The 27,089-nt window shown below is 44.5% G+C and overlaps 1 protein-coding gene across 1 annotated transcript; it reads left to right on the top strand.

The window, feature by feature from the left end:
* LOC126473565 (protein extra-macrochaetae-like) lies at nt 1-26,197 on the top strand. Its single transcript, XM_050100700.1, has 2 exons — nt 1-497; nt 25,224-26,197. The coding sequence occupies exons 1-2, from the start codon at nt 66-68 to the stop codon at nt 25,278-25,280; spliced, it is 489 nt and encodes a 162-aa protein (XP_049956657.1). The 5' UTR covers nt 1-65; the 3' UTR covers nt 25,281-26,197.
* Nucleotides 26,198-27,089: the final 892 nt, after the last annotated feature.

Raw genomic sequence — 27,089 nt, forward strand, 5'->3', positions numbered from 1 at the left:
TGGAGAGAACGGGAGAGAGTAGACAGTAGTAATAGTAGCAGCAACAGTGCAAGCATAGTAGTACGATGAAGTCGGTAACCACGGCGACGGCGGCTACGCCGGCGGGCGCGAGTAGCGGCACGGCTGGCCCGCTCAACACCGTGGCGAACGGGCGCGTGCACCGGCAGCGGCGCGACGTCGAGAACGAGGAGATCCAGATGTACCTGTCGAAGCTGAAGGAGCTGGTGCCGTTCATGCCGAAGAACCGGCGGCTGTCCAAGCTGGAGGTGATCCAGCACGTCATCGACTACATCTGCGACCTGCAGTACGCGCTGGAGACGCACCCGGTGGCGGCGGCGGCGGCGGCGGTGGACGGCGCCAGGCAGCCGCAGCAGAGGGGCGGCGCGCTGCCCCCGGCGCCGGCCAGGCAGCCGCTCGGCGTCATCGCGCCCAACGCCAACGTCGGCGTCGCCGTCAACGCCACCTGCGCCGCCCAGGACCTGCTGCACGCCGCCACGGTCAGTACCAGACTCCACCCCCGCGCCACACCGCCGCTAGCCCCGCACCTCACACCTGTATATGCATGCGTAGCGTGTCGTCGCTAACCTGCCTCACAGCACTTTGCCGTTTCGTCCTACTTCGTGACACCCGGTAACTGCCCTGCTGCATCAGTCACTGTTGCTGTCTTGTGTACTGAAAGCGTCTGTGAGAGAACTCCTGACAGTACTTCTTATCAGCTGTTCCCATCAACTTCTTACCCTTTCAGAGCTGCCTTTTTTCTGCAGCGGCAACAGATTCATCCTTATTATCACGTGTATTTCATAGTGACCCTTAATTACTCAATGGCTTTCTTGGCACTGCTGTCGTACTTATTGCCAGCAATCTGTATAGTAATAATTCGTTGTTCTCTCGTTGCGACTTACTTCGTGACACCGCTCAACCGCAACAATCCTCGATACGGACTTGCTTGCAGTATACTGTTCGTACGTGGTAACTCCAAAAGTAAACTAATTCTTGACACCTCTTCTCACCAACACTTAACAGTGATAAAGCTGGGTCTCGCGTTTCTTACAGGCTGATTTCCACGCATTTCTTGGGTTAGAGACCGGTAATGGGATCCCCGCTCCCCACAGAGATCTTGGTTGTGGTCACAGACTGCTCTATAGCGTGTAGACACAGTCGTAGATTGGGACGGCAGGTGACAACTTGGTTGCGAGTTACCGAAGCGAACGAATATGTAAACGATTAAAGCTTGTCGTCACAGATTGATTCATAGTTGAACACAAACTATGAATATACGCGAGGGAGTGCAATACGTGACTCTTTCCATCACATGGTACCCTGTAATTGCCCGGTAGTTTCACTGCATATTTCTGTCTTAAAGTAGTGGCAGGAAAACTGTGCGTTTAACCCTCTGCTTCCCGCGACGGCATGTATTGACAGCTGAGGCAACGCGTCAGAACACCGAAGTCACGTGTTTGTTTTTTGTGTCTGTTCCACCGCAGGAATGCGCTATGTTGTGCTTCGCGTCTCATAACTATGTAATTCTGTAAAACATTTCTACAGTTTATACTTCCGCTTCAGTACGTAAACCTCATTATATAATTTTATTGTTCCGACCGGTTACAATGTGCGGACTGTACTACAATGATATCTAAGGTAAAAAGGCCATGCGTTCAAGGTCTGTTTAAAAATCTCCAAGTTCCCAAAAACCGTGTCTGTGACTATATTCTACCGCGCAAGTTACGTGAACATGCATGGCCATTCAGTAAACACTGTATTCATCAGCCACACTGTAAATCGGCGCTTTTAATCTATACCTGGCAGCCCTGAAATTAAGCTCGTAAATATAGATCTCTGCCACGTAACTTGTACGTCACTCAGTTTTGCCACAGCCGCGTTTTACTTTTATCCTGTCCGGCTTTTCATGTGAACAGTCATCTGCGGACGGCTCCTGTGCTGACTCCGGACACTTGACAATTTGTTGTGCACATCATTGTGTGGATAGAAAACTTGAGCGAAACTGCTTGCTTTGCCGGAAGAAAACTTGTTTGGTTGTGATGTTTTTCGGTAAAGTAGAAGGCAAAACAATGGTTCAAAGCACTATGGGACTTAACATCTATGGTCATCAGTCCCCTTGAACTTAGAGCTACCTAAACCTAACTAACGTAAGGACATCACACAACACCCAGTCATCACGAGGCAGAGAAAATCCCTGACCCAAAGTAGAAGGCAACTTCATGATTTTTAAAATAACTTGTTGGGGCTGCAAAAGTGCTTAGCGCCTAGACTGAAACTGTTTCCATAATGCCACATATGCGAACATGCTGCTTGTTTTACTCTACCTTTCTCCCAACGTCAACAGTTTCTCCGCGTGGATGGTTTATATGTCCGCTTGCCATGATGATTCCTTTCCTCAGCGTATACCATCGACGACTGACCTCGTCCCTGTCAACTGACAAGTGACGGTTTGGGACGTGCCTTTTGCCTCCTCGACACGGATGGAACCCGGAAACATTTATCCTTCCACCACCCGATGGTAGCGTACGGAGCGAGTTAACTTCTGACTTTAAAACACCCAGGGTCGCCACGTAACCGTGCCGCCGTCTTCTGCTTGTTATGTGGTGTAGTTCGCATGTAAACATGCCATATGACATTTGTCATTCCTTGCCTTTGCATGTAGACGCTCGTAACATCCTTTGGCGTGAGGCATTTAGTGGTGAAGTTTGTCCGTGTGCACTGAGGAGTTTTTCTACCGCATGTTGTGCGTTTCTCATCAGACTTACGCCTCTTTGCCCTGCGTTGAGCTTTCTTGCTTTAATTCAGAGTATGCCCGTGATGTTATAGCCTATCGAGTGCCTGCCAGCATCGTAGATACTGTTAGTCATTCGTGCATCGTGCTAATTAAGTATCATGACAGTCTGTTATTGGTTTCCTTTCCCCGTGAAGCTCATGTCGCCAAATCCCTAGAGTGGAAAAGCTTACTTACTACGTCTCTCTGTTCTTCCTTCGCTTTACAATGTCTGTCTTTTCATAATTACTCGAAAATTAAACTCATTTGTAGGCAACATTAGAGATGATTGTAATTACCTTGAGCTTAGTTAAAGCTAGTACGTGCTAGGTGCGTTTTCGAACCGTAGTTTAGTGTGTAGCTGCAGCCTCTAGTTTCTATGTAAGTGCACTAATTTTTCTGAGCATTCGGCGACTGGCTGTGTCAGTATTGTACAAGACGCCTGCAGGCAGAAGTTTGCCGTATGGTGCTGCTCAGCGCGGCGTGTGTTTTAAACCTAAATGTCACTTCGGCCACAGCTGGAGGCTGGTGCGTGTGTGTGTGTGTGTGTGGGTGTGTGTGGGTGTCACTCTGTACTTGTTCGCGCCTCACGCACTTAGCCCTCACCTGGCATCACATATGCGTATCGCAGCAAAATCTCAATCAACTCAGTGTTTTTCGTGTACTCAGCGAGTCAGTGGTACGATTGAAGTCCCAGCTGCAGTAACAGTAACGTAAGCGTAATGAAGCGACCGATACCTCACCAGCAACGCGTTTCCCGTACTATAGACGAATCTTATACGTGCTGTGTATGTCGACACTCTCTGTGCACTACCACAGTATTCGAATTTGAATCGACGTAAGGCACAGCGAAGCGTGACACGTTGACTTCGCGGTCTCGTGTCTCCTGGAATCCCACGCAGTAATAACTGCTCATTTTCGCTCTCAGGGCCTGTGACACAGCAAAATGTAAGAAAATAGATTGGACCATTTTTGGGTTTAATGCCCGTGTTTTTGCAAGACCTCTGAGCACATTTCGCACGCTTCCTTCCCAATAATTACAATACGCTAGAATGATCGATTTCACCATGACAACATTTATATGAAGTGTGCGTCGCCAACATCGCCGTGCTTGCAAATGTTAATCCGACGCGTATCATCACTGATTTGTTTTATATTTTGCTTGATAAAATGTATACAACGGGGAAAAGACAGAGAAAATGTAACAATTGGATAAATATCAAAGATTGTTAATGTTATCGGGAGTTATAGGAGGGGACTTCTTTTTAACTAGAGTTAGGAAGTGAAGTCGTGCAGGCGGCCTGCGACAGTTATGTACATTATGTACACCTCTTGTATAACTCCTTCATTAGGTCACTAAAACCAACAGATCACTTGTTCTTCAAGGGAATAATATATTTGCTCACGCCTTTCGATCGCAGCCCATCATCACGACATCATATAATAATCTTAATGTATTTGGTATTGTCGCATTGTCTCATTCTCTGCCGTTCCAAGAAACAGTTTTTGATTTTGAGTGTCGACCTTCACACATTTTTCTTAATTTATCAGGGACATTCGGCAAGGTGAGCCACAACAAAATCAAAAACTACAAATAGTTAGAAAAAGAGTCTTAGCATGTCACGTATCAACATTTCACTTGTATTACGATGCTTGATAACGGTGGAGCATTGCCTCCAAACGCAAGAACGTGACCGATCGTGTTTCTCGAGGCTTATTATCACGAGCACTAGCGTATGCCTAACTCGCTTCATTTAACTTTAAAACACACCGAATATAATATCGTTTCTGTAGTTTACAGCAGCAATCACTGGCCCACTTTATATCGGAGATTGACGGCGTGGTACTCCGCCTTCACTTGAAGCAACTTTCTCACAAAAAAGTGTGCGATCGTTGCCTCTGGAAGCAGACTAAAAATGCGACATCCACGCTGCACTCGAAATAAGACACTGTTTCACTGAGCTCTCTATTGGTACCGTCAAGCTGTTGGAAGGAAACGGAGCTTTGCAGTTTTGACTGGCACCGACGCGCCGGTCGGTTGTAGCATATGGTGCTGAACTCCCTGTGTCTCACGTTGGCCGTACTGACAACGCCTTTTGTGTGCTCACAAAACATACGGTGAGCCACGCGCAGACAGCTCGGTGCCCTAGAAGGGCGTCTCTACGGCGGCACTGCAGCAACTGCTAAGCCCTTGTCGCTGCCTATGTAGGCCACTTTGCTCTTAGATACACGCTGCAGAATTCCTCGCCTTAAAAGGTGCCACGCAAGCACGGCAGCTCGTGTGCGTTCCCAGACATTCCGAACAGCCTTTCTACCGAAGCATCCCACATCGCAATTTGACGTTGACGACTCATTCAAGTGGCGATCGATTAGATCGCCGTAAGTGGTGGTTAGCGGCTAGGCAGTTACATTGTGACAAATGAGAGGTATGTAAGCGGTATGTAATGCGACCTACGAACGAGCAAGTGTGCTTCATTCCTTTGTAGGTTTCACCCATTTGATGACGGAGTACTGGGATACGATTGAGCAGGTGTGTGGGGATCTTACAACAGATCAGTGTGTTGCTCCTTAGGGGTATTGGTTGCCTGAGTTGAAAAGATTTCTGTCTCTGCCGGCCATCGTGATTAGGTGTAACGTTGTTTCGTATGAGCTTCAGGCAAATGCTGGGACGGTACCCCATGAATTGACTGTGGCCATCTACCAAAGTCTCTGCAGGACTCTGCCATCCCGAACTTATGTTTCCTTTTGCTTTCACCGGTAAATATACTGTGTAGTGTATCTGACGTGTCCAACAGCATTGTAAAAATGTTCCAAGGACAAATACAGGCTGGTCTACAGGAAACGGGTGATTTTAAGATTGAAAGTTGTATGAAGATATATCAGTGAATAAAAAAATTTTTAAAAAATCTTTATTTGTACAAAACCGAAGGTTGACATCTGAAATATCGGACAGTCCAGATGTGAACGACGTATGAGCCAATCTAAAAACATGTGTTTCCCATAGGCCACTCTGCAGTTAAGCGGGGTTTGAGCTGAAGAAAGACATTTATGAGAAGTCTTAGACGTAACAAAGTTTTTCACTAACTATTTCTCAATAGAGTTCTCGCAGCAGCTGGGGATGAAGTTTGAAACTCGCGACAATTTCGTCCTATGGCTTCATCGGGATGAGCAGCTGGGTTTCACAGACATTGAGGTAATTCCCACTGTGCAGGTGACCGCAGTCACGATTGACGTGGATGCTTTACAGTTTTCTGGAGGCAGTTGTTTTTCCTAGCAAAGGCAAGCAACGCTTGAAACTTCATCGGTGCCACATGGAAAGAAGTAAAGATGAAGAAGAGATCTGGTAAATAGTACAGGAAAAGTCTGACTGATACGTAAGGAGTGAGAAAGTTCGCAACGGGAGATTGATAACAAAGTGTAAAATATAAAACTGAATGTTTTGTATAGTAATAAGAGCTGAATATGTGAACATATGGTAACGAAAGGAGGAATACTGTGGCAAACTACGAGTAATAGAAGAAACATACGTTCATAAAGTCACAATGCAGCTCGCATGTTACCAACAACAGTTTCATTCCTAATCCAACATGAATAATGTATGTTTCGTTACGTTCTGTTCGTTTTTCCACTAATAGTATACGAATCTCTCGTCCAGCGGGGATGAGTCGTTGACTGAGACATCGAGAAAGCATCGGGAGTAAGAATCAAATCACCTTTCACCTGTGCAAAGGTAAGAGTCCCGTGCTTTTAACGGAGTGCCGACACGTTTGCTATAGTAAAACCTGCTTTTAACTCCTAGTTATTCAAATGCATTCATATTCTGTGCTCGGCTCCTAACGAAGTTTTCGTCCACGCCTCGTTAAAGCTTAACTTTTGAGCTGAAATCCTCAACAGCGTTATAGATGCTTCGATGCCTTCACGGATGAAAGAGACACGTTTCTGACTAGAGTTAAACTTTTCGTAACAAGTAGTATTTGCAAGACATTCAGTCTACAACACCCGTTAAATGCCCCTTGCATTCTCCGCCCGTATGCACTTAACCGTATGTGGTGAAATGCTTCCAAACACTGTCATTGCTAAGATATTGTGCTAGAGTAACCATTGATGCATCTCGCCAGGATACATCGTATGTGTTTGTCTACCTTCAAATCATTCAGAAATATTGAAGTTACCTACTAGCGCTACAAGAAACGTTTGCAGTGGTTCTATAGGTTTACAATACTTTCACTTAGAGAATAAAGTCTCTGAACGGCCAAAACCCCGCAGACCTGCTAATTTTATGGATGGGCTGTAAGATAAAGCTCTATACTCCCACGAGGTGCTACACTTTCATTGTGCTACTTACTATTTAGTATGTTTCTTTGTAGAGTAGACAGGTTTCCAAAGTATGATCTCTCTGCAAGAATGCACTATATAGTTTGTGACAGCCAAACTTAGTAAACAGACGAATAGGTACATCCAGATCGTAATCTCTAATTCAGTTGCACAGCTACCATGAATTCACGTCTCCAAAACCCTCTCCTTAATGAATTCGTGTGAAATCGGACTTTCACTTAAGATATCCGCGTTACGTGTCGACGCTGTCACGGACATGACCACTTTCGTCAGAAACTTTTCTACTGAAGTTCTAAAAACATAATCACATCCCTCCATTCGAGAATAGTGCACTACGAATGTGTTCACTTGTACCAGACGTCTATATCATAAGCTGGCTTCCTGCTGCTGCGCTAGTGTAATGAAACTTTCCGACGTATGAAGATGTGCCTTCGGATGACGTTCTTCCTTCCGGAAGACGTAATGATTTCTTGCTCAGTGTGAATAGGCTCTATCACAACAGCAAATTCAGATGAGAATCACGCAAAAATATGTTGCAGTAGGTGCTAAGTGGATTATTCCATGTCAACACATTCGGTGCATTACCTTCCGACGTTATCGGTGAGTATGCGCGGAAGATGTTCGGCGTATGTTTAGTGTGACGAACTGGCACATTCGGTGCATTACCTTTCGACGTTATCGGTGAGTATACGAGGAAGATGTTCGGCGTATGTTTAGTGTGACGAACTGGAATCCCGTATTGGGATCTAGGGTAACTCAGCTGTGTAACCGGTTTGCCAGAGTGGGGAAGAGTCGCTGCGGTCGACGTGAGGTCGTGAATCTCCACACCTTTAACTTGTTCCACTACGACGCGCGATGTCTGCAGAGGGGAAGATTGGTTGCGCAGTGTGATATCTCCAGTCCAGTTTCTCATTCAGATTCAGATGCCCAGAGTCATCGAATGTAAGAGCTCATACCTGCGCAAACGAAGGTATAGATGTTAACATATAACGATTGACAACCGTTTTACGAAATAAAAATAAATGAGCCGTGAAAAAAAATCAGGATTCAGGTAGAAACACTGCTCTGTACTCCATACGTGAGAGGGTGTATTAACAGTTGAGAGAATAAAATTTAGTGATTAAGAAACATCGAACCATTAGGCTTCATAAGGATGGGCAAGTCTGGCCAATAAACAAAATGTTACGCTTTCATTCAGGCACCATCTTCGCCACACAGCTGAAGAAATCTTAATTACAGTAAGGCGGAGTTTTGTTTTCAATGAGGAAACATCGTTAGGAGCGAAATTATAGTGACAGACGTGATACTATTCACGGTATGAACCTGTAGAAAACGTATGGAGCTCCTTGGGGGGATTTCAGGGACGATATGGCCTTGTAGGGAGGAATCTCATCTCTGTACAACTGTTCCAGAATAGTAGCAAGCATCTAACAAATAAATGATTGCCACAAGTACCTCAAGCTTCTCATATATTCTGCAGCGACTGTCTGAAGAAATCCTTTCGTTCCTCTCTGGCGAACTATCCATCTGCACCCTTGCTGACAAGCGTAGTGTAAGAAGTCTCTTTGGTAGGCCTGTTGCACCATATAAGTGTTCTGCCAATTAATTGCAGTCTTTGGTTTGCTCTACCCACAGTATTATCTATGTGATCGTTCCAATTTAAGTTATTTGTAATTGTAGTCCCTAAGTATTTAGTTGAAATTACAGCCCTGAGATTTGTGTGAGTTATCGCGTAATCGAAATTTAGCTGATTTCTTTTAGTACTCATGTGAATAACTTCACACATTTCTTTATTCAGAGTCAATTTCCACTTTTCGCACCATACAGATATCTTATCAAAATCGCAAATGACAGCATCATCTGCAAACAATCTAAGACGGCTACTGAGATTGTCTCCTATGTCGTTAATATAGATCAGGAAGATAGAGGACCTGTAACACTTCCTTGGGGAACGCCGGATATCACATCTGCTTTACTCTATGATTTTCCGTCTATTACTACGAACTGTGACCTTTCTGATAGGAAATCACGAATCCAGTCGCACAACTGAGGTGATACTCCATAGGCACGCAGTTTGGTTAGAGGACGCTTGTGAGGAGCGGTGTCCAAAGCCTTCTGGAAATCTAAAAATATGGAATCAATTTGACATCCCCTGGCGATAGCACTTATTACCTCATGAGTATAAAGAGCTAGTTGTGTTTCACAAGAACGATATTTTCTGTATCCGTGCTGACTATATGTCAATAAATCGTTTTCTTCGAGGTACTCCATAATGTTCGAATACAGGATATGTTCTAAAACCCTACTGCAAATCGACGTTAATGCTATAGGCCTGTAATTAAGCGGATTACTCCTACTTCCCTTTTTGGGTTTTGGTGTGACTTGAGCAATTTTCCAGTCTTTAGGTACGGATCTTTCTGTGAGCGAGTGGTTGTATATAACTGCTAAATATGGAGCTATTTTATCAGCATACTCTGAGAGGAACCTGACTGGTATACAATCTGGACCGGATGCCTTGCCGCTAACAAGTGATTTAAGCTGCTTTGTTAAGTCAAATGGGAAACCCTGGAGGGAAGGCGAATTTCTTTTAGAGAAACGTCACTGAGAAAATTTCGAAAACCAGCATTTGAAACTGACTGACGAACGATTCTACTGCCGCGAACGCACATTGCGCAGAAGGGCCACGAAGATAAGATACGAGAAATTAGAGATCATACGCAGGCGTTCGTTTTTCCCTCACCCTATTTGCGAGAAAAGGAAATGGCAAATAGTGGTATAGGACACCCTCCGCCACGCACTGTACGGCGGCTTTCGGAGTATCTATATATATGTACACAACACCTAATTACCGTGCCGGAAAGTCGAAAGAAGTAGGAAAAGCGTAATCTCGCCTGTGTGGTGCTCATTGGTGAATAGAACAGCATGGCGAGAAAACTGTTGCTTGTACACGTTATGCACGGAGAGGCAGAAATCACCGCTGGCATATCGTAGACAGCCAGCCATTGTTCTTCTGAGCGTCTGCAGTGCTGCGAAATGAAAGGCTGGATGGGGAGACCGCAGTTGAGGAAGTACGACAACGGTCTGGGCTGCCGCAGCCGCAGCCGCGACCGACTCCCTCCGTGCAGTGTGCGGGCCTTTTCCTGCAAGCCGGCGACTCTGCCGAGGCAGGCGGGCAGAGGCCAGGACACAGAGAGGCCATCCGCAGCACAGGATGGGGCGACGCCGGCTCTGCGGCCGACTGCGTCGCGACGCCGCCCTTCCGTCCTGGGCGTCCATCCCGCATCCGCCCCTGATTCGTTCACTCAGCGACGCGCCTAGCGCGCGTGTTTGTTTACTCCGAAACGCCAGCTGTGAGAGAGGGGAGAGGAAGACAAACTGCGTTTAGCTTCTAACAACCCTACCACAACAAAGGTCAAAAATTAATTATGATTGTAGTGTTGCTCACGCTGCTAAATATTGCATTCTCGGGCAACAACGAAGTTATAATATGTGGCAGGTATCAAATGGTTGAAATGGCTCTGAGCACTATGGGACTCAACATCTTAGGTCATAAGTCCCCTAGAACTTAGAACTACTTAAACCTAACTAACCTAAGGACATCACACACATCTATGCCCGACGCAGGATTCGAACCTGCGACCGTAGCAGTCCCGCGGTTCCGGACTGCAGCGCCAGAACTGCACGGCCACCGCGGTAGGCCAGGTATCACAAGAGCACAGTTAATAAAGTCATTTCATGAAATAATGGATAAACTAGGCACTCATCTTTTCGTGTTTCCCACGCTGGTCTCGTTGTGAACTCATGGCCCAATCGTCGAAAATCTAGGTGTTGATGATTCCAAACTCGGGTGCAAAGAGGCCTAGGTGATATTCTGCGATATTCAAAAGCTTTATAAATGTGTTTCATAAACCATTCTTGAAGATTAAACTTTTGCAAGTTAGAACAATGGTGATTTAAAAAACTAATCGGCACTCCGAATTTAACTTACACTTATTTTTTATTACTTTTGTTGCAACATCACTTCACAATATAAAACATACTTGAAAATATCTTCCTCAGTGTTAAAGTTCACATTTCATAAATTGACTACAATTTGCGTCTTTTCAACATGACGATCAAGACTTGACTCTAATAATCGCTTACGCGCCCAAAAATCAGAGTTACAAGTACGTCAAAGATCATAGTGACAAAAAAAAGAATACACATAAGAAAAATGTCATTGCAATACAAACATACCGATGTATCAAAGTACCTCTACATTAATGAAATCAAATCTGAATGTTGTCACAGAAATATGTTAACTATTTTACAGAAACACAGTAGAATATTGCTGATATCGAGAGGTTGAGGTGAGGTGCCGTAATGGTTACGTAATTCAAGTACCATTACAAGCTATATTACAAAACGGTTAAAATACTGCACGATCGTAGTTGCAGGTTGCCTACCCAACGACTCTCAAGGACAACAGAAGCTTGATTTTCAGTATTTCACATGGTTACTGTCCGAATTTAAAAATTGTAAACGCAGTCATAATTTACTCGTTAAGATGTTCACACTTGCGTAAAATACTTAACACAATAAGTCAAGCATTAAAGTTTAAAACTGTGTTATGAGCGGTACAGTGCGCACAACATCCGGAATACGTTCATCCAGTATTTGAGAACGAGTGGACTGACACACTTCGAACAAACCTTACACATACCTTGAAACGTTAACGAAACCTTTTTCACTCTGCCACTTGCAGAACCTAAATCAGACTTTGTGCGACTGCCTTTACTTCGCGCATCGACACTTTCCTACTTCCATGTATATGCTTGACATGAGTACCTCCAGTCGTTATTGCCCTCTTTGCATTCAGTCTATCGATTGGTTCAAAGCTCCCCACCATATTGGAAGCTAGCTTCTTCATTTCTGCGTAATTATTGAATGAGTCGCGCATAACGTGTAGATTTCTTTATTATTTTATTTTTATTTTTATTTTTTATTTTTTTTTAAATGCTAGTAGCGCTCTCTCTCGTACTATCGTTCCTTACGCCGTTCCTACCAGAACATTCAAAGGGAATTTTCTGTAACGGGCGTCTCCAGCACCAGACCTCAAATGCTTAAAGATCGTTATTGTGAAAGGACGATAAATTGTTACCCCTCCAACACTTGGTTAAGGAAGTGCTCATTAGAGACGGGAAAGTTGGTAATATTGGCGGGCAGTGAGAGGTGATATCGGCGACGTCCTTGTCATAGGAAATTTGCGTCATTTACCGTAAGTGATTTAGGGAAAACACTAAAAGCCTCCGCAATGCTGAGCGGGTATTTGAACCTCGGTCTTCCCGAAAGCGAGAAACGTTCGTTGATTACTGCGCTACGTTGTTCGGTCCCAGGTCTTCAAAACTTGGAGTACAGAGTAAGAGTCACATTGAAATACCTACACCACTTCTGCAAAAAGGAAGGAAGACTGTTGTTTAATGTCCCTTCGACGATGGGGTCATTAGAAATGCAGCACAAGCTGAGAATGGGAACCGCACGAGGGGAAGGAAATATGCCGTGCCCTTGTCGTGAGAATGATACCTCCACTTGTCTTAAACGATTTAATCAAACTGCGTAAAACCTAAATATGGATTGCTGGTCTGCAATTTGAACTGCCCTCCTGTTAAAGCCAGTCCGCTTCGGACAACACCGCCACCTCTGTCGGTACAATATTTATAAATTGGCCACTGGCGTCCTGCATGAGATTTCCTTCACAGATGCACTGCACGTCCCCAGAACACTTCAAACAAAATGTCTTCCATTCGCATTCCATGTTATAGATTTTACGCGATCGTCCCGTTTCTTATCGTTTGTTAATGTTATTGGGTAAATAGTTCGTATGGTCGGAAGAACTCAAGATTTGCACCACCATCATTCTTGTTTTCGGATATTATAGGATACTTCCACTTTTTTGTAGGCGTTAATGAGCTTTTGTCCACTTTTCAAGACAGCTGCATTTCAGTACAGCATATAGAAATTCTATGCACGCCCTTGACGATGCTCACACTCAGCAATCAACAGTCTACAAAAGAGACTGCAACCAAATCACTTGTACGTCCCAACTGACATTATAATACTGCTAAAATGTGTGGGCCCCGTAACAAGAGGGGACGGAAAGGAGATACGGAAGATGCACAAAGAAGAGCGGAACGAATGATCACAGTTTTGACAGGCCGTAGAGCGTCACCGAAATCTTGAAAAACCTGAATTGGTAAACTCTTTAAGTTAGAGGCTGATTTCCCCGCGAGAGCCAACTTAAAAAATTTAGAATCCGAAAATTCCTTCAAGTCGCTCCTGTGGAAAGAGTGATGTTTAAAAGTCTAATTGCAGCATGTACAGAGAGCAAACACTCTTCGCGCACTCCGTAGGGGAGCGCAACTGCATGACACACAAGTACACTACTGGCCATTAAAATTGCTACACCAAGAAGGAAAGTAGATGATAAACGGGTATTCATTGAACAAATATATTATACTAGAACTGATTACATTTTCACGCAATTTGGGTGCACAGATCCTGAGAAATCAGTACCCAGTAACAACCATCTCTGGCTGTAATAACGTCCTTGATATGCCTAGGGATTCAGTCAAACAGAGCTTGGATGGCGTGTAAAGGTACAGCTGCCCATGCAGCTTCAACACGATACCACAGTTCATCAAGAGTGATGACTGGCGTATTGTAACGAGAAAGGTGCTCGGCCACCATTGACCAGACGTTTTCAATTGGTGAGAGATCTGGAGAATGTGCTGGGCAGGGCAGCAGTCAAACATTTTCTGTATACATAAAGGCCCGTACAGGACCTGCAACATGCGGTCGTGCATCATCCTGCTGAAATGTACGGTTTCGCAGGGATCGAATTAAGGGTAGAGCGAAGGGTTGTAACACATCTGACATGTAGCGTCCACTGTTCAAAGTACCATCAATGCGAACAAGAGGTGACCGAGACGTGCAGCCAATGGCACCCCATACTATCACGCCGGGTGATATTCCAGTATGGCGATGACGAATACACGCTTCCAATGTGTGTTCGTCGCGATGTCGCCAAACATGGATGCGACCATCACGTTGCTGTAAACAGAACCTGGATTCATCCGAAAAAATGACGTTTTGCCATTCGTGCATCCAGGTTCGTTGTTGAGTACACCATCGCAGGCGCTCCTGTCTGTGATGCAGCGTCAAGGGTAACCGCAGCCATGGTCTCCGAGCTGATAGTCCATGCTGCTGCAAACGTCGTCGAACTGCTCGTGCAGATGGTTGTCTTGCAAACGTCCCCATCTGTTGACTCAGGGATCGAGACGTGGCTGCACGATCCGTTACAGCCATGCGGATAAGATGCCTGTCATCTCGACTGCTTGTGATTCGAGGCCGCCGGGATCCAGCACGGCGTTTCGTATTACCCTCCTGAACTCACCGATTGCATATTCTGGTAACAGTCTTTGGATCTCGACCAACGCGAGCAGCAATGTCGCGATACGATAAACCGCAATCGCGATACGCTACAATCCGACCTCTATCAAAGTCGGAAACGCGATGGTACGCATTTCTCCTCCCTACACGAGACATCTCAGCAACGTTTCACCAGGCAACGCCGGTTATCTGCTGTTTGTGTATGAGAAATCGGTTGGAAACTTTCCTCATATCAGCACGCTGCAGGTGTCGCCACCGGCGCCAACCTTGTGTGAATGCTCTGAAAAGCTAATCATTTGAATATCACAGCGTCTTCTTCCTGTCGGTTAAATTTCGCGTCTGTAGCACGTCATCCTCGTGGTGTAGCAATTCTAATGTCCAGTAGTGTATATGGCACCATGCTAAGTATCTTCTGCCGTGCACTTGACAGTGGTGTGCAATACTGTAACCAACAGCTTCATCAGTGCACAATCTTGCAGCGCTTCTCATCCCGCCTCATAATTAGCTCTGTATTCCCGTGATATTACGTAGAGCGGGCACAGTATAACTAGAGGCGAGAACGGCCTCGTGGGCTTTGAACCGGCTTTCTCCTGAATTAGAGTACAGACTGCACTGCTGGCTGGGTACCACGAGGCGGAGTCGTGGAGCCCGCTCGCGGCTAATCTGTTTTCCCACGCAGGGCTCGGCACGCTACGCTACGGTAAGACCCCGCAGGTTTTTACTTATCTGGCGGCCACGGCGAGGGCCGTGGAGGCCTGCTCGCAGCTGGTGTTGGCAGGGACGGGCCCGTTCCCACGATAGCGCAGCACCCGCCAACACCTGCTGCTGGCTGCGGGACGGCGCACCCTTCTGCAAGCAGCTGCCGCCGCCGCCGAGCTATTCTAAACGTTCTCGCGTCAGACTGGGAGGGTGCAGAAAGCGGGTGACGGTACAAAGCGAGATTACTGCTACTACTACCGTCTTCGAGTAGTGAGCTGTATGACAGGTTTGATGCTGCCCGCCAGGAATTTCTCTCTTGTGAAACGTCCCCCTACAAATATTAATGAATTACCGTGCTGGTAAACCCCTTACGTTATTCGATTATCAAACAGCTGAGCAGAACTGAACGTACTCAGGCATTTCTCTCTTTACTTATTCTGATCAACACTAAACTGACACACAGTATTTTTAGCGCAACGCAGTCTGACTTTCAATAATCCCTACAACAGAGTGGCCCTGACTAACAATAACCTATACCTTTCATGAATCACATACCGCACAAAAATCTTCGTTACTCGAACTACTGCAATACAGCGAGCGCCAATACTGCCAGATGAATAAAGGATTCTAACTACTGAAGCCACTAACTATTGATAGGCATAGTTAGCAGATGAAACATTTTGACAGAGGACAAACAATGTATTTACCTTAACAGTCTTCACCGAGCGGGGTGGCGCAGTGGTTAGCACACTTGACTCGCATTTGGGAGGACGACGGTTCATGATTTCCCTAAATCGCTCCAGGCAAATAGCGGGATGGTTCCTTTGAAAGGGCACGGCCGTCTTCCTTCCCCGTCCTTCCCTAATCCGATGACCTCAATATCTGGTCTGCCTCCCCAAACAACCCAACACTTAATAGTGTTCAAAACTCATTACAAATTTCCTTTTTCTGACGCACACACGTCCAGATTGTCCGCTCTCAAAACTCTGCCATCTCTCTTCCCACATCCGCCACTTCTGGCGGCTCACCTCCAACTGCGCAACGCCACGCGCTGTTCACATCCAACAGCCCAACACTACAATAGCGAATATTCCAACAATGCCCACCAGCCACAGACTGCACACAGCACAGCCAGTGGTTTTCATACAGAGCGCTACGTGACGTTACCAACATAAAAACCTAAACAGCCTACTTACACCTGTTCCGAACTCTTCATCTCAGAGTAGCACTTGCAACCTACGCCCTCAATTATTTGCTGTCTACAGTTTTTACCCTCTACAGCTTCCTCTTGGACCTTGGAAATCATTCCCTCATGTCCTTAGCATGTGTATTGCCATCCTCCTCTTCAGTGTTCTTCGCCACATCGCCTCTCATCGATTCTGCGGAGAACCTCTAAATTCCACACTTTTTCAACATCCTCCTGCACTACCGCGTCTCAAACGCTTCGATTATCGTCTTTTCCGGTTTCCCGACAGTCCATGCTTCACTACCATACAATTTTGTGCTGCAAACATACTTTATCAGAAATTTTTCCTCTGATTAAGACCGATGTTTGTAACTAGCAGCCGGCCTTGGTGGCCGAGCGGTTCTAGGTGCTAAACTCCGGAACGGCGGGACCGCTACGGTCGCACATTGGAATCCTGCCTCGGGCATAGATGTGTGTGATGTCCATAGGTTAGTTAGGTTTAAGTAGTTCTATGTTCTAGGGGACTGATGACCTCAGATGTCAAGTCCCATAGTGCTCAGAGCCATTTGAACCATTATTGCAACTAGCAGATATATCTCAGCCTGGAACGGCCACTTTGCCTGTGCTAATCTATTTTTCTAGGTCTTCTTCCTTGTTTTTCTTTCCCAGGTAGCAGAAATCCTACACATGTATTTCTTCCTCACATTCTACTTCTGCTTTATCGGAGACATCGGTGTCATCAGCGAATCTTATCATTCATATCCTTTCACGCTGATCTTAACTCCACTCTTCACTCTGCAGTCACAACACCTCTTTCCGTCAGATCACTGTAATTCAGCGCTGTTGGGCTTTATCAGCACTTGGATGGGCCACCGTCCGTGTCATTCGGGCGCTATTGGCAAGCGGGTGTTCACATTCAGCCCTTGTGAGGCCAGTTCAGGAGCGACTTGTTTGAGAAATAGCGGCGCTGGTCCGAAAACTGACAACGGCCGGGAGAGCAGTGTTCTGACCAGATATCCCTCCATGTCTGCCTATCGACAGAGGACGACACGGCGGTCGGTCGGTACCGTTGGGAGTTACAGGTGTGTTCGGACGGAGAGAGTTGCTTCCATTATCATGTTCAGCGAGATAACTGCTTCCCTGCTGCCTTTATGTTTCCTTGTTTGAGAAATAGCGGCCCTGGTCCGAAAACTGACAACGGCCGGGAGAGCAGTGTTCTGACCAGATATCCCTCCATATCTGCCTATCGGCAGAGGACGACACGGCGGTCGGTCGGTACCGTTGGGAGCTACAGGTGTGTTCGGACGGAGAGAGTTGCTTCCATTATCATGTGCAGCGAGATAACTGCTTCCCTGCTGCCTTTATGTTTCCTAAAGCCAAACTAGCGATCGTCAGCTAACAGGTCGTCAGTTTTCTTTTGCGTTCTTCTGGATATCATTCCTGCCAGCCAGCTTGGATACGTGAGTTGTAAAGCTCGTGTGCGATTCTTGTCACACTCACCTGCTTTCGCTACCTTCGGTATTCTGTGGATAAAATTTTTGCGAGAGTCTGATGTTATTTCTCCTCTACACACCATCTTGAATATTAATTTGGTTGCCACTTTCCGCGATGATTGTAGGCATTCAGAAGGAATGTTTCCTGATCCTTCTGCCTTATTTGATGTCAAGTCTGGCAAAACTCACCTATCAATACTGCATCCCCTATGCCTTCCATGTCGACTATTACTGTAACTACTAATTCTACTAGTAGTACAACACTAGTACTACTGTACAACCACCCTCAGACAGTAATTATACACATTTAGACTTGACTGCATCCTGTCCGCAGGGAACAATGTAGGCTTTTTCCATTCGTCCTGACACAGAATGTTGAATGTGCCATGGTACTTTTGGCCGAAAGTTGCGTTTCGGGGAGTTCGGTCGTCACGTGTAAGTCTCTTTATATGAGGCGACTTCCTTGTCGATGTTGATGAAATGATGATGAGTACGGCACAGCACTCAGTCCCCGAGCGAAGAAAATCTTCGACACGGCCGGGAATCGATCACGCGGCATTCCGCCGAACTGATCATTCACCTGCGGAGGCGGAGAGAACAGTGATCACTGAAACTTGTATCCGTTGTGGATGTGGAACACTGCGATTGTGATGACTAAGCCTTCCAGCAATTACTGCAACCAGTCGCCTTCTGTTCTTCAATTCTGAATGTCCACTACAGGTTCCCAGTCGTCTAGCGATTCATCAGCAGATGGTACATATTTGTTGCGTGTTTGCATCGTTTTGGGGCCCTGCGTGAGTGACAACATGTAAAAACGAAACACGTAAGTACTGAATGTGGCGAGAATTATTCACATTATGAGATCGTTGTAGTTGGTAGTAACTGCAAGGAATGTAATTAGATCGATCTCATAATGTCAATAATTTTCGCCACATTCAGTGCTTACATGTTTTGTTTTTACATCTTTCCACTCACGCAGGACACCTACAACGCAGCGAACGTGCAATAAATATTTAAGATCTGCTGATGAATCGATAGACGATTCGGAACCGGTAATGGAAATAAAAACTGAAGAACAGAACAAAAGGCGAATGGTTATAGAAATATCTAAAAACACTGTTGACGTGCCTAAAACCGTTTCGGGTAAATTTATCCATCGTCAATAGGAATTTTTATGCTGGTATATACAGGGTGGTCCATTGATAGTGACCAGGACAAATATCTCACGAAATAAGCGTCAAACAAAGAAACTACAAAGAACGAAACTTGTCTAGCTTGAAGGCGGAAACCAGATGGCGCTATGGTTGGCCCGCTAGATGGCGCATCCATAGCTCAAACGGATATCAACTGCGTTTTTTTTTTTCGAAATAGGAACCCCCATTTTTACTACATATTCGTGTAGTACACGACTATGTAATTCACAAAGCGAAAAAAGTGGTCCAACTAAAACATTCATATTTCTTTACGTACTACATGAATATGTAATAAAAAATGGGGGTTCCTTTTAAAAAAACGCAGTTGATATCCGTTTGACCTATGGCAGCGCCATCTAGCTGGACAACCACAGCGCCATCTGGTTTCCCCCTTCAAGCTAGACGAGTTTCGTTCTTTGTAGTTTTTTCGTTTGATGCTTATTTCGTGAGATATTTCGCCCGGTCACTATCAATGGCCCATCCTGTATACCTTCAAAAAGGACTTCCTTCAATCTGTTATTAGAGCTTTAGTCTTCGACGGATTGGCGAACCCTAATAACGCTTTCCTGTATTATTACTACTTTCTCGCAGCTGTTACCAGTTCTCAGCTGGAATCAAAAATACACAGCAGATTTCAGCAATATTACTGTTCACGCATTGCCTTCCATGCCTCATTTCACTGCGCGATGTAGGCAAGTTTCGTAGCAGCCTTCTCACGTGTTTGCTTCAGCTATCAGCAGTGGTACGGCCCTCACCTCTGTATGCCTGTCTCGTAGGGTCGTAAAAGTGACACGCGACGTGTATGCCGGGAACCGCAGGGTTCAGCTGCAGATGGAAACCGGTGACCGTCGGCAGGCGTGCTGTGCGTCTGTCGCAACCGCAGCCGGTGATGGCGTTTTAACTGCCGCGTAATGAGGAGGGCCTGGAAGGAGCGCGAAGGAACGCCTCGCCTGCTCTCTACTTGCATCTGGGGCGCATCTATTCTCCACGCCGCACCGGCGAAACAATTTCGCAATTACTGCGTGCACAGGCCTGCAATTATTCAAGCATGCAGTTACAGAACTAGAACAAAATCCAAAGAATACGTCATTACCCCGAAAGCCACTTAACGGCGTATGTCAGAGGGTACTTCTGGTATCACTAACTTATCCCCGCCCCTTCCCAAGTTCCACTGTCGAATGGCCCGTGGGAAGAATGATAGACGCCAAGCATCTATACTGTAATTTCTCGAATTTTCTCGTTGTGGTCGTTTCGCGAGATGTGAGAGGAAGTAATATGTTGTACGACTAATCATGAAAAGTATTCTGTCGAAATTTCAGTAGTAAACCTACCCCTGATGCACAATGCCTCTCTTGAGCGTCTGCCACTCGAATTTGATCGTATCTGAAAAGGAATCAAACAACTTACTGTAGCCTTCTGGCCGAAGGTGGTCTGATGTAGCTCGCCACATTAGTGTCGTGTGAACACCTGTTTGAACTCTTTGCATCAGCTCTGCATCCCACATCGTTTTGAATCTTACTGTGTTCAAACCTTGGTCAGCCTGCACAATTTTTACCAGCCACAGTTAAATCCATTGCCTAAATGATAACGTCCTTTTTAGTCAAGTTACCACATTTAAAATTCTTCTGGTTTCTTATGGTCTGCACTGTTAATCTTTTGACTTCCATACAAGGATGCGCTCGAGACATTTACTTTCAGAAAAACTGCGTAGCACCTGTATTCGCATCAGATGAAAATACTTTTTTGTGTTCATCAAGAAAGTTTTCCTCGCTGTTCGTAGACTGCATTCGACGCCCAGTCTAACTTAGACAATGTCAGGTATTTTGCTCCCAAACAACAGAACTGATGGACTTCCTAGTCGAACGTCCCAGATCAGATACTGTATTTGACATAGAATTGTATTTGTACCTCCATAATATTGGAATACTGGATTAAAAGCATCGACACGGACAATATCGCAAAATACACACACACACACACACACACACATATATATATATATATATATATATATATATATATATATATATATATATATATAGGGTGAGTCACCTAACGTTACCGCTTGATATATTTCGTAAACCACATCAAATACTGACGAACCGATTCCACAGACTGAACGTGAGGAGAGGGGCTAGTGTAATTGGTTAATACAAACCATAAAAAAATGCACGGAAGTATGTTTTTTAACACAAACCTACGTATTTTTAAATGGAACCCCGTTAGTTTTTTTTAGCACATCTGAACATATAAACAAATAAGTAATCAGTGCCGTTTGTTACATCCGGAGATATTGTAACCTGAAGTTGACGCTTGAGTACCACTCCTCCGCTGTTCGATCGTGTGTATCGGAGAGCACCGAATTACGTAGGGATCCAAAGGGAACGGTGATGGACCTTAGGTACAGAAGAGACTGGAACAGCACTTTACGTCCACATGCTAACACCTTTTTATTGGTGTTTTTCACTGACGCACATGTACATTACCATGAGGGGTGAGGTACACGTACACACGTGGTTTCCGTTCTCAATTACAGAGTAGAATAGAGAGTGTCCCGACATGTCAGGCCAATACATGTTCAATGTGGTGGCCATCATTTGCTCCACACAATTGCAACCTGTGGCGTAATGAATGTCGTACACGCCGCAGTACATCTGGTGTAATGTCGCCGCAGGCTGCCGCAATACGTTGTTTCATATCCTCTGGGGTTGTAGGCACATCACGGTACACATTCCCCTTTAACGTACCCCACAGAAAGAAGTCCAGAGGTGTAAGATCAGGAGAACGGGCTGGCCAATTTATGCGTCCTCCACGTCCTATGAAACGCCCGTCGATCATCCTGTCAAGGGTCAGCCTAGTGTTAATTGCGGAATGTGCAGGTGCACCATCATGCTGATACCACATACGTCGACGCGTTTCCAGTGGAACATTTTCGAGCAACATTGGCTGATCATTCTGTAGAAAAGCGATGTATGTTGCAGTGCTCTCCGATACACACGATCGAACAGCGGAGGAGTGGTACTCAAGCGTCAACTTTAGGTTACGATACCTCCGGATGTGATTAACATTTTACAATGCAACAAACGGCACTGATTACGTATTTGTTTATATGTTCAGATGTGCTAACGAAACTAACGTGGTTCCATTTAAAAAAAACGTAGGTCTGTGTTAAAAAACATACTTCCGTGCATTTTTGTATGGTTTGTATTAAACAATTACACTAGCCCCTCTCCTCACGTTCGGTCTGTGGAATCGGTTCGTCAGTATTTGATGGGGTTTACGAAATATATCCAGCGGTAACGTTAGGTGACTCACCCTGTATATATATATATATATATATATAGTGTGAGCACCATATCTTCACGATAAATATGATAACGTTGGATCATTTTCCGCGACACTCGAAGCAGCTGGTCTGTCGTTATCGTATTCACAGCTTCAACAATTCGATGTCGCAGACTTCCAAGAGCGTCAGGCTATGGAGTGGGGGGGGGGGGGGGTTGGGGGGGGACGCAGTCTTCTACGTAAAACCACAGTAAAACTCTCAAGGTGTGAGGTCTGGAGACCTGGCAGGCCCCCGGCGATGAAGTTCATCTTCTACTCCTCCTCTTCCAATCGAACTTCCTGGAATAGAGTCATCCAGGTAATGTCGGACGTGCTTAGAGACTTTTACTAGTGTTTCTATATCAGATATATACTACATGAGTTCTGCATTCATTTTGATCATCATTGATCTAGCAGTTAGAGGACACCTTTTTCCACCGTTTCATTCCATATTTCCGATAGCGATCCTTTTGGTTTCATTGTCCCTAGTTTATTTTAATGCTTAGTACTTCGCATAGCTACTAATCCTCAGCTATCTACGTCTACATCTATCTCTCTAATCTACTAATCACTTGAAGCGCTTGATAGAGGGTACGTCCTATTGTATCAGTTATAAGGGCTTTCTCCCGTTGTATTAGCGTATGGAGTGCTATAATTATACGCTTCTTCTCCTCATGGTCCTCGTGGGAGCGATATATAGCGGGTTGTGGTATATTCCTAGAGTCATTCTTCAGAGCCGGTCCCTGTAACTTTCTTAGTAGGCTTTTTCGGGGTAGTATACGCTTTCTTCAAGTGCCAGCCGATTCAGTTCTTTCAACATCTCTGGTCTAACAAACCTGTGACCATTCGTGATGGCCTTCTCTGTGTACGTTCAACATTCTTTGTTAATCCTATTTGGTAGGAGCCTACACACTTGAGCAGTATTCTAAGATGAGCCGCTGAATCGCAAATGACGATAATCATATCAGTAATATGACAACATCCCTTCATTCCCAAAGAACCATTTCGGAAATGGCCCAGACTGATATAGGAAAATGAGCGAGCGTCTGAATAGTCTAGTGGTGGTTTGTACCACGACTCTGTCCAGGAGACAGTCTCCACCAGTTAGTTTTTACAGTGTTGTGTATGGCAGAAGCGAGGGCGCGCGTGCTCGGCCCGGGTGCAGATTGCGTGGCTACGTGTCGGTAGGCGCAAGCAAGCAGCTACCTGCCCGTTGTTGCCCGGTGTTTGCGTCGGCCGACACGGAACAAGGCGCCCGGCCGCCGGCGACCTTGCGGGCTCGTCACGTAGGCAAACACACTGTCAGCAACGTCTATCCTACCTGCCGAAAGCCCTCCCTCCACTGCCTGACATCCCGGCGCCTGCTTCTCAGCGAGTAACAACAACCCAGCCATTCAAAACATCCGCCAAACTTTTACCCATTCATAAATTTCCCTCACTACGGAGCGGCTCTGCACCGAACTCGAAAACTTCACACGGACCAAAACCGAAGTTCCGAACTTTGCAACATCATGATTAAACACCTTTCTACGCAAGGATCACCGCCCTATACTTGCAGATTGATGCTTAGCTGTTGTCGGACGTACTCTATGATATAGGCCTATCTTTGAGTGAGGAAATCTGCTAACATCCTCTATGATCGTAGGTGTCTCTTTAGTCAATTTCATTCCCACACTCCAACCACATAGTATCATCCTTGTCCAGATAACCATCATTCTCTTCATATGACCATTACATCTTTCCTCACTGCTATGGACGTCGAGTAAAGGTGTGAGTTCAACTTCTCGTTTACCCCCAACTCTTTATATCTGCTCCAAGAGGTTTAGATAGCCATCACGCATTGCTACACAGATCTTCATCCACATAATAATTCCTAAAATCCCTGACATACTACTTTCAAGTTCTGATGTTTTTCTTCTTGCCTCCAGTTTCAACTTTTGAAGAATTCTAATGCATACGTTGCAGTGTTTCTAATACATGCAGGAAGACCGATCTTACAATGATTCTTCTTGGCACCCTGTGACAGTGTTTCCTTATTGTAACCCCATTTTGTATGTGAGTAAAACTGGTACAATGCGTTTTGGCAGCAAACAAACGCCTTTTGGTATCTGCATAAATATTTTATGTATACTATCATGCATGACTAAAAAGAAAATATGTTTCTTGCTTAATATCACATCTGAGAACAATGAATGAAATGAAATTTTTGTAATATTTTAAAAAGTAGTTGCTGAATATGTGACAGAATTTTAAAAGTACAGACTCAAACCCAGATATGACTTCTCCACTCTTCTTTCTAAGAAATTCGTGGCTAAGCATGTTAGCTTGCATGTTGTGTGTCTTCAGGTATTACACACTGCTTGCATGTTACTAAATAGCAATGTGAATGAAAGCATTGCTGTTTGAAACAATGTGCATTTTAGCTATATTAAATTTAATGTAAATGCTTTCATAAGAGCCTGAAGGTGGCTAAGTACTAGCAAAGCAAATTGTGACTGTTTTTTGTTACAAAAAATGACCAATGAGTTAACTACAGTACTAATTTATCTCTTTGTAACTGCCTCGAAAGGCCTCATTTTTGGTATGCAGGGAAAATAAATAAACTAGCGTACTTATGCTACTGGTTGAAAATGGCAGTCCATTGCATTTTCCACCTAAATAACTGGACAAGGGAACGGCAACTGTGTCATTAGTTTCTGTCAGCTCACTGCTCTCTAAATGTTCCACCTTGCCCACTGTGATGTTTCTGAGACTTTACTGTGTGTCTGACCACGTCATTCTCTTCTGTTCTGCAGGCGCCTGTACACCTCGACAAGGCGACGCCGGTTGACAGCAGGCCTGTATCCTGCTGAGGGACCAGAACAGCACCGTATCGCTGTCATCACCTCGTCATCACCGTCACCATCATCTCGAAAGTCATCCAGTCATCATCACATTGTCACTAAGCGGACCATCTGTCATATCAGGGCTTCAGGAAATTTTTTGACAGACACTTTTTTCACCTTTGTATACAAAACTAACAGTGAGCAGTACTATTTGTATATGATGAGTGGATCTCAAAAGTGTTTTTGAATCACACCGTGTCGTCCTTTCACTCAATGTTTTCATAGTTATAAGCATGTTACAGTGGAATTGCATGTTACAGTGGAATACATTTCGAACTTTTCCCCCAAGTTACAGTGGAATACATTTCGAACTTTTCCCCAAATTTGTCACAGCTATGAGGTGCTCAATCTGAGCAAGGCAAGATCTCCTCTGGTTTGGAATAACAAAATTATAACTTTTATGGTTGAATTGTTATACTGATCATTAAATTTGGAAAAAGGAAATTTGTTGCACATTTGTGCTTAGACAATTGGAGTTGAACTGCTCAGAAACGTACCTTGTAGCGTCTCTATATCTTGTGTAATGTCGTTTGTTCACTTAATGTAATGTGTTGTTATTCACTTGATGTTCTACTTGTTAAGATGAAGCAATTTAAATATCCTAAACAGTCAGTGTTGTTGTCGTAACTTCTGCTGTTGTCTGTGATGTAAGACTCATAATCAATGTGTATATAAATATATCTGTACAAATTTGTTGTAAATAAGGACTGTACATACGATTTTCCTAAATGTATATTATGTATCACCAGTAGCCAGAGGGTACGAGTGTGTCAGTGTATTCTCCTGAACAGTAAATAGGTTACTTTAGCCAGTAAATTGTTTATTGTTCCATTTTCCTGTGTGTGTGAATTTTTAAGTAAATTATATTCACTAGATAGCAAAAACTTGTTTCATTATTTGTTTTTTGTAATCATAAACCTTACAAGCAATTTTCCACCAATAGTATGCTGTGATGTTCTTTCAGTCTTTTCAGAAAATAAAACAGTGGTGCAGCAATATAAACTTTATAGTAAGAACATAAGACTCAGTGCATCTCAGTGCCCATGACAATCCTAGCAGTATATAGGGTTGGCTCTCTTGTCTAGAAGGAGGAAAATGCAACAGTTACTTGAAAAGAATAATACTTAATTGAAGGCGATAAATACTCATTAATAAGTGATACTTTTAAAAAACTACAGGAAAATTAAACTAGATAGTTGTATAGCTGCTATCATTGCACACAATAGTCTGCACTTCAATTTACACTGGCTCATACCTGATCGCATAACTACACATACATTTCTAAATTCGCTGTTTTTGACATCATTCCATAGTTTTTCATAGCAAAAGCAAGGAATAAAAGAATAATGATACCACTGTGAAACTCACTCCCATATCAACAACCTGAGACTAAGATGATCACGTGTTTGCAGTCAAAGATACAGGTTTGGAACGTTCTGCATTTCCAGCTGAAGTAGATTGCCTTTACACAGTGTTTTGACAACTCTCCTGGTGATCTTTCTCATATGCTGTTCACTGTTTGGACTTTAAAAAAACTGAGGCACGAAAGGAGGACATTAGGTGTTGCCTAAATACTGTGTAAAACTAAAACGAAATCAGTTGCAAACAAAAAAATTTAAATCATCCGTTATGGTGAGACAGTGTGAAAGATATGAACAGTAGACTTTTCAACTGTTGTGGTATGAGTAATGTCAGATAAAAACTGAGGTTATAGTGAACTGTCTAGGCATATTTTTGCTAGTCAGCCTGGAAACAAGACATTTATGACTCATAATG

This window comes from Schistocerca serialis, chromosome 4, assembly GCF_023864345.2.
Source record: "Schistocerca serialis cubense isolate TAMUIC-IGC-003099 chromosome 4, iqSchSeri2.2, whole genome shotgun sequence".
Classification (NCBI taxonomy): domain Eukaryota; kingdom Metazoa; phylum Arthropoda; class Insecta; order Orthoptera; family Acrididae; genus Schistocerca; species Schistocerca serialis.

Bases quoted from the DNA above. Each gene is read 5' to 3' on its own strand.
- LOC126473565 (XM_050100700.1), top strand. From the start codon at position 66: ATGAAGTCGGTAACCACGGCGACGGCGGCTACGCCGGCGGGCGCGAGT. The intron at 498-25,223 runs GTCAGTACCAGA...TCTGTTCTGCAG, and splicing joins ACCTGCTGCACGCCGCCACG to GCGCCTGTACACCTCGACAA.